Below are 12,699 nucleotides of genomic sequence, written 5' to 3' on the forward strand. Positions count from 1 at the left end.
TAAAGCTGAAAGTCCAGTACTTTGGCCACCTCATGCGAAGAGTTGACTCATTAGAAAAGACTCTGATGCTGGGAAGGATTGAGGGCAGGAGGAGAAGGGGACGCCAGAGGATGAGATGGCTGGATGGCATCACTGACTCGATGGACGTGAGTCTGAGTGAACTCCGGGAGTTGGTGATGGACAGCGAGGCCTGGTGTGCTGCGATTCATGGGGTCGCAAAAAGCTGGACACGACTGAGCGACTGAACTGAACTGAACTCCTGGGCATCCCTCTGTTCTCAGCTTCACCGTATCTTCCTTAAGGAAGCTCTGAGTCTAGGTCAGCTTTCTTTGCTATACATTCTCAGAGAATGTTTCTTTCCTTTAGCAGTTATTTAAGTTTATAATTCCACATTCCTTTGTGTGGTTGATTAATGAAGCTCCAATACTTTGGCCACCTGATGTGAAGAGCTGACTCATTGGAAAAGATCCTGATGCTCGGGAAGATTGAAGTCAAAAGGAGAAGGGGATGACAGAGGATGAATAGATAACGTCACCAACTCAGTGGACATGGATTTGAGGAAACTTCAGGAGATAGTGGAGGACAGAGGAGCCTGGTGTGCTACAATCCATGGGGTCACAAAGAGTAGGACATGACTTAGTGACTGAACAACAACAATATGTCCTCCCACTCAACCATTGATTTGTGGAAATGGGTTGAGACTGTTTATGCTTACTCTTGGGTTGCTGCTGCTGGGTCTCTGGCACATAGTAGATAAATTGTCCTTGTTTACCTGTCTCATGGTCAACAGTGATAATAGACTGTCGTAGAAGAGATGGAGTTTACCATAGCAGTATAAGGAATTATCGATGGGCCCTTATTTTAGTTCATTATTTAGTTAAGTTACTGTAGTCTAAATAAAATACAGAAAATTCTCCAGGCAAGAGTACTGAAGTAGGTTGCCATTTCCTTCTCCAGGGAGATCTTCCTGACCCAGGGATCGAACTCTGGTCTCCTGCATTGCAGGCAGATTCTTTACCAACTGAGCTACTAGGGAAGCCCAATTATTTAGTTAAATTACTTAAGTCTAAATAAAATACAGAAATATCTGTAATTTGCTCAGTCATGTCTGACTCTTTGTGATCCCATGGACTATAGCCCGCCAGGTTCCTCTGTTCATGGCATTTTCCAGGCAAGAATACTGGAGTGGTTGCCATTTCCTTCTCTGGGGGATCTTCCTGACCCAGGGATTGAACCTGGGTCTCCTTCACTGCAGGCAGATTCTTTACCATCTGAGCTACCAGGAAAGCCCATAATGCAGTGAAGCTCTCTTAATTAACTAATTTTGAAAACCTTGCATTTCTTTTTTTGTCCAAGATAAGCTATGGTGGAGCACAGATTACTGCAGGATTTGCAGATGGCGTTGTTCGAATTCTTGAACTTTATGATCCAAAAGGGCTCACGGTTTTTGTGGGACGGAAGAAAGTTTCGGATGCAGATGTTCGTTTGAAACAGGTTTTCAAACCTCATACTGCTGCTGTCACTGCTTTAGCTTATGATCGTGATGGAGAAGTTCTAGCCACAGGGGTAAGGAGTAGATTTCCTTTTGTTTCCTATTGAATTTTTGTGGTTAACCTTGCCTTATTAGTCTTCCTACTTAATGATGTCTTCTTTCCTTATATTTCTTTCCAAGAACATATATCTATTTCTTGTTTTCTTTGTATTCACATTCTTTCAGTATAGTCTGTGTCTGACTATAAAATATTAAGAATATTCTTACAAATTGAGTTGTAATGCTTATTTTAAATGAACAGAAATTCTCAACTGGGAATAATGCAGCATGCTTTATGTATGGTCAGTGTTTTAAATGAAGAGAATAACCATGTAAATTCATTTTGCATAACTAGGTGAGCATATGCGTTGTGGAATTTTTTGTGAATTAATTTATACACAGGTATGGTGATCATTTTTGTTTTTTTAGAAACAAAAGAAAACATGTGACAGGTCTGTCAAACATTCTCGCAGGGAAAATGAAGCAAATATTTGAAATAAGAATGTTCCTAGAATAATCTGGGATCTATGATCATTATAGGTATAAGTATATAGTGGGTGTAATATAGCTGTTAAATATTTCTTTATACTCTCTGGAATAGATTTCATAATAATATATATTTGGATATCTCTCTTTTTCTTAGAGTAAAGATAAAACTGTCTTCTTTTTCGAAGTGGAAAGAGACTATAAGCCTATTGGTTATATTACTACTCCTGGACCTGTTTGCCAGTTAACATGGTCTTCAAGCTCTCATGTAAGCAGTTGTTTGTCTTCATGTTTAAATCTCAATTACTACATAGTGAAGTGATCTGTTAGAAAATAGTGGGTGGAATTACTAGCTCTGCTCTTGGGTCCTGCAGCGAGGGGCCAAGGAAGCTGTTCAGCTTGACTAGTGAAACATCACTCAGGAGCTCCAAGCCACCACCCTCCATACCCCCACTGCCTCCTCTCTCTTCCATAATCTAATCAGTCTATTATATCAGACTTTGCTTCAACAACAGAGACTTTATCATGAAACACAACACGTCAGAATGTGTTGACTTGGGTCTGGCAGTTCTTCTGACATTAAGTTCATTTCTAAGGTCTGAATGTATTTGTCCTCATCTTTATCGCTTTCCTGCTCCTCTGCCTGAATTTCACCTCCATTTTCTTTTCTAACTTTCATTGCCTGTTTCCTAACAGACAATGGTGATTCAGCATTGATTATTAATCTTATTAAATGCCTCTAATTTCCCTAATTTTGAGCATAGGATAATTCAGTCACCTGAATGTTGATTGTCTAAGCCAGGTACTGTACTAAGGTCCTAGCATAATAATAATACCAATGAACTACATAGAAGTACTATCAGAATTTTGAGGATAGCATCTGTAATCTATTTTAAGAAGTTATATTGTTCTGTGATAGAATTATTTAAGGTTTCACAAGGGAATGGGTGACTAAAATATATCAGTGGTATAGATAGTATGTACTAGGAATATGGGGCTTTTCTGGTGGCTCAACAGTAAAGAATCTGCCTTCAATGCAGGAGCCCCAGGGAGACACAGGTTCAGTTCCTGGGTCAGAAAGATCCCCTGGAGAAGGGCATGGCAACCCACTCCAGTATTCTTGCTTGGAGAATCCCATGGATAGAGGAGCCTGGCAGGCTACAGACGATGGTGTTGCAGAGTCGGACACGACTGGAGCGACTTTAACTGGCATGTGACAGGTCTATGAATATAGAGCAGGGGAATATCAAGAAAGGGAGAAGTTAACATGTTATGTTATATTATTCTATCTTAATCTTAAGGAATTGGCAGAATGTGAGTCAGAGAGGAGGTGAGTGCAAGTGGTATAGGTGAAGGGAATGAGAGCTGCAGAAGATGCTCTGTGTTCAAGCTTGAGCAGTTATATCACAACATATTTGTGCATCCTTCAGTCATTTATCTCGATATCAAAGTTACAAAAAAAAAGCAGCCCAACATTTCACAGGAGTTAGGAATGATGGGTGGGGAAGGGGTGGGTTTGACTCTATAAGGGGACAGCTTAAAGGAGATCTTTTTGGTGGTGGAGTAGTTTGTATTTTGCTTGCTATGGATGATTACTTGAATCTGCATATGTGATAAAATGACATGGAACTATACACACATTCTATATTAATGCTGATTTCCTGCTTTTGATATTGGGGCATAAGAGGTAACCAGTGGGAGAAACTGGGCAAAGGGTACATGATACCTCTTTGAACTATCTTAGTAACTTCCTATGAATTAATATTTCAAAATAAGACATTTTAAAGAAGTAAGCAGAAAAGACCCCTCTCTCCCTCCACCAGGATGAGATGGTTGGATGGCATCACTGACTCAATGGACGTGAGTTTGGGTAAACTCCGGGAGTTGGTGATGGACAGGGAGGCCTGGCATGCTGTGGTTCATGGGGTCCCAAAGAGTTGGACACGACTGAGCAACTGAACTGAACTCCCTCCACCAAAACAGATAAAAAGACATTTCAGGCAGTGGTACCAGTTAGCACTTGTATTTCTAACATTGTTTGGGAGTTACTAACGTAAAAGTAAATTACTCTCATCTCACAATATATACATGTATCAAATCATCATGTTGTTCATCTTAAACTTATACAATGTTATGTCAATTATATTACAATGAAAGTGGGAGAAAAAATAAATTACCATTTGTAGCTGCACACTTCAGTTGTCCAAGTAGCAATAGCTGTTTGCCCCTACCAGCTCAATGGTCAGTCCTGTAACCTTCCTGAATGCATTAAGCTTCTGTCCATTATTTTCTTTTCCAGTAAGAGTACATCATTCAAATAATCATTCTACCTGCAGTTGTCACTACTGTGATCACTTAGGCAGTAGTTACAAGGGTGAAGTTATAAGGGAGCCAGATGTGAGGCAGGTAGATCTATTGGGCAGCTGTGTTCCAGAGAAGATGACACCAAGGTGTGGATAAAAGCTAGGTAGAATTGACAGAACTTGATGATCTTTTGAATTTCTGGGGATAATTTTGAGGTTTCTAAATAAAATTCATTGGAGTTTCTCTAAATGTTTTTTTTTTTTTTTCTCTCTCCTGCGTTTCCTGAGAGCACTATTTTTCCTGTTTCCTAAACCAGGAAATCTTTGAGCCAGCTCTTCCTGACCTCTGACCACCCTGCTTCACCAAGCCCTGCTGTTCGTTATGCATCTTAAATATCTGTTAAATCTGTCTCTTCCGTGTCCTCTTTGCTTCTCTCTGTTTCATCCATTAAGCTTTGAACTTGATCTTCTCTGCATAAAATGACCTCCCTCTTATCCTGACACACATCAACTCACTATTTTTTAACATACACACATAATTTACTAATGGGGGCTTTCCTGGTGGCTCAGATGGTAAAGAATCTACCTGCAATGCAGGAGGACTGGATTTGATCCCTGGGTCAGCAAGATCCCTTGGAGAAAGGAATGGCTACCCACTCCAGTATTCTTGCCTGGAGAATTCCATGAACAGAGGAACCTGATGGGATACAATCCATGGAGTCTCAAAGAGTCAAACATGACTGAGTGACTAATGCTAACTAATTTACTAATATTCTAATAAGGATTTTTATATGTACATACGTAACAGTGATAATACCCCCCTTTTGTAATGTCCTTACCAGCTTTGAAATTGAGGTATTACTGGCCTTATTTTTGAAAAAAAAAAAAAAAAAAAGTCTTTTATATTCTCTGGACCTGAATTGTTGTTTGTAGGAGGATTTTTAGTAATGAATTTCTTCAATAGATATAGAACTATAAACTGCTAAAAAAAAAGATAACTACCACCCCACAACTTTATGCCCAGTGTTAGTATCATTCAAAAATGAAACTAAGTAAACAATAATGTGACTTTTTGGATGAAATGAGCAACTCCTGTTCCCATGCAGCTTTAGGGTCATGTAAATGTTTTAAAGGCAAATGCCCAGCAGAATGTCAGGCTCACATTTCTGCATTTCCTTTTTCTCTGGTATCCTGTGCCCTCAAGTTCTAACTTTCTTGTTGGTTGCTTTGAATTTCAACTTGTGTCTGTTTATGTCTGTTTTTTTTTTTTTTTCCAGTCATTCAGTTGTGCCCGACTCTTTGTGACCCCATGGACTGCAACATACCAGGTCTCCCTGTATCCTTCACCATCTCCCGGATCTTGCTCTAGCTCAAGTCCATTGAGTCAGTGATGCCATCCAACTATCTCATCCTCTGTCGTCCCCTTCTCTTCCTGCCCTCAATCTTTCCAGCATCAGGGTCTTTTCCAATGAGTCAGCTCTTCGCATCAGGTGGCCAAAGTATTGGAGCTTCAGCTTCAGTCCTTCCAATGAATATTCAGGGTTGATTTCCTTTAGGATTGACTGATTTGATCTCTGTGCACTCCAAGGAACTCTCAAGAGTCTTCTCCAGCACCACAGTTTGAAAGCATCTGTTCTTTTTGTCTGAGAGAATGCCTAAAGCTCTAGAACACTGCATTCTGTTTGGCTTCTAGGTCCCATTCTGTAAGTTGGCCAATGCCCTGAGAAGAAAAAGTGCAAAGAATGTTCACCTCACCTCAACTAGCTTCCCTTTTCCTGCAATCTTGGCTTCAGAACTATAGTTATACTGATTTCTCTGTGATGTCTTTAGCTAGTTTAGCAAACTTTTCATGTTATTGAATTGTTAGCTAATATATAGCTAATATAGGGGTTTTCATCTGTTTATAAATAAGGTTTGGCTAATTTCTTTCTTCATAATTCCTCAGTTCTGTTATTAAAAAATTTTAATCTCCTAAGATGAATTGTAAAGTATCCCTCTTTTTCTATTCTATTCAAGAGTTTAAATTAGAATTTAAAATTTTTGGCAGACTTGGTAATGTATTCATCAGAACATAGCATCTGAGGTGATTTTTTTAAAATTAATTCAATGACTTTAATAATTGTGTGTGTGTGTGTTCAGTCATGTCCGACTCTTTGTGACCCCATAGACTGAACCTGCCAGGCTCCTCTGTTCATGATATTTCCCAGGCAAGAATACTGGAGTGGGTTGACATTTCCTGATCCAGAGGGTCTTCTTGGCCCAGGGAGGGAACCTGTATGTCTTGAGTCTCCTGTATTGGCAGTCGAATTCTTTACCTCTGTGCCACCTGGGAAATCATAGTTCTTTAAAAATTTTTAAAGTATGCTGCTGCTGCTGCTGCTGCTGCTAAGTCGCTTCAGTCGTGTCTGACTCTGTGCGACCCCATAGACGGCAGCCCACCAGGCTCCTCTGTCCCTGGGATTCTCCAGGAAAGAACACTGGAGTGGGTTGCCATTTCCTTCTCCAATGCATGAAAGTGAAAAGTGAAAGTGAAGTTGCTCAGTCATATCCGACTCTTTGCGACCCCATGGATTGCAGCCTACCAGGCTCCTCCGTCCATGGAATTTTCCAGGCAAGATACACTGGAATGGGTTGCCGTTGCCTTCTCCTTTTTAAAGTATAATTGACATAAATTAGTTTTAAATAAACAACATGATTTGATACTCATATGATTTGCCACATACTGATTGTCACAATAAGTATAGTTAACATCTGTCACTGTACATGAGAACTTTTGAGATCTATTCTCTAAGAAACATTCAAGTCAGCAATATAGTATTATTGACTGTAGTCATCATGCTGAACATTACATTCCCATGACTTAATTTATAATTGGAAATTTGTACCTTTTTAACCCTTTGCTTTACCCATCCCCAAGCTACTTTGGCAATGACCAGTCTGTTTTTTGCATCTATGTTTTGTTTTTTTTTTTTCTCTTAAGATTCCACATACAAGTGAAATCATAGTATATTTATCTTTTTTTCTGACTTATTTAACTTAACATAACACCTTCAAGGTCTATCCATATTGTTGCAGATTACAAGATTTCATTCTTTTATGGCTGAGTAATATTCCATTGTGTTATATAATCATAATGTAATATTTTCTTTTCTTTCTCCATTCATCCTTCAGGGTACATTTAGGCAGTCAGTCCACTTGCTCAGTTGTGTCCAACTCTTTGAGACCCCATGGGCTGCAGCACACCAGGTTTCCCTGTCCATCACCAACTTCTGGAGCTTGCTCTTAATTTCTAAACACATGGAATTTTTACCTTTAAATTACTGATGAAGTGAACGAAGTGTTAGTCGCTCAGTCATGTCTCACTCTTTACAACCCTATGGACTGTAACCTACCAGGCTCCTTTGTCCATAGACTTCTCCAAGCAAGAATACTGGAGTAGGTAGCCACTCCCTTCTCCAGGGGATCTTTCTGACCCAGGGATCGAACCTGGGTCTCCAATATTGCAGGCAGATTCTTTGCCATCTGAGTTTAATTGCATTTTACTTTAGCTCTATTATTTTAATCTTTTGAAATTGAGGCAACTTGTAAATATTCTTCATGTGTTTTATAAATATTCTTCATGTGATACTGTTTGTAGCCTGTTCTAAAATTTCTATGCAGTTTCTGCTTATGTCTATTAGCTCAGAATTTTAATTATATAGTTAAATTATCTATATCACTGATTTTTCTATTTGCTGGTTACTGAGAGACTTTAAAAAAATCTTTATTTTTTTCCCTCGTGGTCCTGTCATTGTTTGATTTATATATTTTGAAGTCATGATATTAGTGAAAGTGAAAGTGAAAGTGAAAAATTGTTAGTTGCTCAGTCCTGTCTGACTCCTTTCAACTCCATGGACTGTAGCCCGCCAGGCTCCTCTGTCCATGGAATTCTCCAGGCAAGAATACTGGACTGGGTTGTCATTCCTTTCTCCACGGGATCTTTCCAACCCAGGGATTGAACCTGGGTCTTAGGCATTGCAGGCAGATTCTTCACCATCTGAGCCAACAGGGAAGCCTATTAGGTACCTACAAATTTAACTCAGCAATTTTCTGATAAATTAAACCTTTTATTATGAAGTGAATTTTTCATCTCTATTATTTGTTTTATGTGTGTCTTTTTGTGAACAGCTGGATTTTAAAAATATCCAATCTGATCATCTTTGCCTTTTAGCTGAAGCACTTAATTAATTTATAAGTAATATAATTATATAATAGAAATTATATAATTTACATATAATTGTATAATTTCTATTAATTATATAAAGTTATAATTTGGATCAAATCTACCACCTTATTTTGTACTTTTTAACCCTTATTTTCTTTTTCTTTTCTTATTTGTCTTATTTTGGATTGTTTTTCCTTAAATAATGATCCTATTTTTTCTTTTGCTTGTTTGGAAGTTATACAGTTATTTCTATTCTTTTAACAGATACTTTACATTTTAATATATGTCCGTAACTTGTGAAAGTTTAATGTTAATTCTTTACCCAAGACAATGCAAACACCTTAGAAATCTTCCCTCTGCCTTCCTTCTGGAATGATATTCTATTGCTGTGTATTTTAAAAATAATCTTTTAAGATATATACATATATATGTATAAATTTTTTTACAATTGTAGTGATTTACAACATGAGTTTCTAGTGTACAGCACAGTGATTCAGTTATTTTTTTCAGATTCTTTTCCATTATAGTTTACTGCAAGATAATATATTTGGTGGGGCCATAACAGTAGGACCTTGTTTATCTATTTTATACATAGTAGTTTGTATCTGGTAATCCTAAACTCCTGATTTATCTCCTCCTTCCCCCTTTGGTAACCATAAATTTGTTTTCTATGTCTGTGAGTCTGTTTCTGATTTGTACATTAGTTCCTTTGTAGAATTTTTTTTAGATTCTGCATATAAGCAATATCATATGATATTTGTCTGACTTACTTCACTTATGATGGCGATCTCTAGATACACCTACTGCTGCTAAGTCGCTTCAGTCATGCCCGACTCTGTGCGACCCCATAGACAGCAGCCCACCAGGCTCCCCCGTCCCTGGGATTCTCCAGGCAAGAACACTGGAGTGGGTTGCCATTTCCTTCTCCAATGCATGAAAGTGAAAAGTGAAAGTGAAGTCGCTCAGTCGTGTCCGACTCTTCGAGACCCCATGGACTGCAGCCTACCAGGCTCCTCCACCCATGGGATTTTCCAGGCAAGAGTACTGGAGTGGGGTGCCATTGCCTTCTCCCTAGATCCATCTATGTTGCTGCAAATGGCATTATTTCATTCTTTTTAATGGCTGAGTAATATTCCATTGCAAGTATATCACATCATCTTTATCCATCCCTATGTTGATGGACAGTTAGGTTGCTTCCATGTCTTGGCTATTGTAAATAGTGCTGCTATGAGTATTAGGGTGCATATATCTTTTTGAATTGGAATTTTCTCCAGATATATGCACAGGTGTGGAATTACTGGATCATACAGTAACTCTATTTTTATTTTTTTAAGGAATACCTATATTATTCTCCAAACTGGCTGCACCAATCCACATCCCCAGCACTAGTTGTAGAAGGATATGGTTTTTAAGACTTGTATTTTTTTAATCTCACAAGATATATTCAATTAACCATTACTAAGAATCACCCACATATTGACCACTTTCTTTGCTATTTATTTCTTCTTGCATTTGGGAATTTTTCCTCTTATTTGCAGGTCTGCTATTTGCAAGCTCTCTAACTTTTTCTGGAAATTTTTCTTATAGTATTAAAGGATATTTTTGTTGGCATAGAATTCTAGATGGCAGTAATTTTCTTTCAGCTCACTCAAGATGCCATTCCAGTGCTTTCTAACTTCAATTACTTCTACTACCTGTTGGTGTGATTGTCACTCTTTTGAAAGTAATTTGTCCTTTTCAGGCAGTGTTTAGGATGTTCTGTTTTTCAGTTCAGTTCAGTTCAGTCGCTCAGTCATGTCTTTGTGACCCCATGAATCGCAGCTCACCAGGCCTCCCTGTCCATCACTATCTCCCGGAGTTCACTCAGACTCATGTCCGTCGAGTCGGTGCTGCCATCCAGCCATCTCATCCTCTGTCATCCCCTTCTCCTCCTGCCCCCAATCCCTCCTAGCATCAGAGTCTTTTCCAGTGAGTCAACTCTTCTGTTTTTAGTGTTCTGCAATTTTGTTTTGATGTATATAGGTACTTGAATCCATGGGTTTGTAACTTGTATCAATTCTGGGGGGAAAATGGAATCAATTTGTCTTGAAATAATTGCTTTTGTTTTTTTCCCTTTCAGATGTGATCAAGTGTGTTAGAATTTCTTAATCTTATTCTCTAAATGTCTTGCCCTATCTTCTATATCTTCTAACTTAAAAAAAACTAAGTCGTATTTTATAGATTTTTTCTCATCTGTTTTCTACTGACTAGTTATCTCTTCAGTTATCAGTATTAAAGTCACCCTGGTGGCTCAGACGGTAAAGCTTCTGTCTACAATGTGGGAGACCTGGGTTCAATCCCTGGGTCAGGAAGATCCCCTGGAGAAGGAAATGGCAATCCATTCCAGTACTATTGCCTGGAAAATCCCATGGACAGAGGAGCCTGGTAGGCTACAGTCCATGGGGTTGCAAAGAGTCGGACATGACTGAGCGACTTCACTTTCTTTCACCATAATAATTTCAACTTTTGTATTTTTAGTTCTTAAAGTTTTATTTGATTATTTTTCATATCTGTTTTGTTAGTTTTAATAGATAAAACTGTTTCCTGCAGATATTTTAAGATTTTCTCTTGTAACTTTAGACATGTTTTTTTGGCTATGTCTGATCATTTCAACATCTAAAATCTTGATGGATTTTTAAAATTTTGTTGACTCCTTCCTGATGTTTTATTTCTAATACATCTGGTTATTTTATTTTCATGAATATGGATTTCCCATATCTTCACTGAAAGAATAAATGAATACCCTTTTCCTTTCTTGAAAAAATTCTGTTCTGAGGAGAAAAGTGTGAAAGGATATACATCAACTTCTCAGCATTCCTTATACCTGTTCAGGGTGAGGGAGAGAAGTATAGAAGTTAACTTTGATTTCATTTGTGGCAATATATATGTTACTTTTCTGATGTGACTCATAACACACAGCTCCTTTGAGGCTCTTATAGCTTGGCTACATCACCTTCTCTCTTTTTATACTGCTGTTATCTTCTGACCACCTGGTCAAATCTGCCCCCTTTTAAAATTTTAAGACTATGGTTATCTTTCTCTTCATCCAAAGTGTAACCAATTGTCCTGAATGATGTTAACACCATGTGCCTAGTTGATCAAGTCGCATCAGCCTCTTGATCTTTTCATTTCCCATGACCTTTACAGTTTATCCACACACTCAGAGCCACCCACTGGGCACAGTGACCACCTGTTGATTAGTTTACTACAGCTTCCATAACAAAATAACCACAGTCTGTATGGCTTAAAGAGCAGAAACTGATTCTGTCATGATTGTTTAGGTTAGAAGTTTAAGATCAAGGTGCTAACAGTTTAGACTTCTTCTGAGGCCTCTCTCCTTGGCTTGCAGATGGCCACCCTCTCACTCTGTCCTCACGTGGTTGTCCCCCTGTATCCTAATCTCCCCTTCTTATAAGGACACTGGTCCTACTAGATTAGGGGCCTCTCTATAGACCCTTTCTCCAAATACAGTCACATTCTGCATATGAATTTGTGGGGACATGATTTCAACCACAAAATCTCCCAAGAACTCAGCTTTAAAAGTCAACTGTTCAGATAAGATGGTTGGATGGCATCACCAGCACAATGGACATGAGTTTGAGCAAGCTCTGGCAGATGGTGAAGAACAGGGAAACCTGGCATTCTGCAGTCCATGGGGTTGCAAAGAGTCAGACACAACTGAGCGACTGAACAATAAACAATTCAGATAGCTCACATTCGGAACTCAGCCTCTCTCATGTCCAACCTGTTCACTTGGCTACTTCTTCTCCACTTGTTCTCTGAAGGCACCTCTTGTTCCTTCACCATTTGTTTTCTCTCACCTATTAGTCCATTCTTGTCTTAAAGTGAAGTCACTCAGTTGTGTCCAACTCTTTGCGACCCCATGAACTGTAGCTTGCCAGGCTCTTCTGGCCATGGGATTTTCCAGGCAAGAGTACTGGAGTGGGTTGCCATTTCATTCTCCAGAGGATCTTCCCTACCCAGGGATCGAATCCGGGTCTCCCATGCTATAGGCAGATACTTTACCGTTTGAGCCACCAGGAAAGTCTTTAAGTTAAGACTCTTATCTTAAGTTCCTCCTATATCTGGCTTAAATGTCATGATTCTTTCTATCAATAAGGTTCAGTAACACTCTT

At 38.8% G+C, this 12,699-nt stretch overlaps 1 protein-coding gene across 2 annotated transcripts in view; it reads left to right on the top strand.

Moving 5' to 3' along the window:
- CFAP44 (cilia and flagella associated protein 44) overlaps window positions 1–12,699 on the top strand; it is a 127,848-nt gene that overhangs the window by 32,701 nt on the left and 82,448 nt on the right. For both annotated transcript variants that reach the window (XM_040223868.1, XM_040223858.1), the window contains exons 14-15: window positions 1,357–1,566; window positions 2,175–2,285. In XM_040223868.1, coding sequence (XP_040079802.1) covers window positions 1,357–1,566; window positions 2,175–2,285 — 321 coding nt within the window. The remainder of the gene's footprint in view (window positions 1–1,356; window positions 1,567–2,174; window positions 2,286–12,699) is intronic.

The sequence above is a fragment of the Oryx dammah genome, unplaced genomic scaffold, assembly GCF_014754425.2.
Source record: "Oryx dammah isolate SB20612 unplaced genomic scaffold, SCBI_Odam_1.1 HiC_scaffold_2, whole genome shotgun sequence".
In the NCBI taxonomy this organism is placed as follows: Eukaryota; Metazoa; Chordata; class Mammalia; order Artiodactyla; family Bovidae; genus Oryx; species Oryx dammah.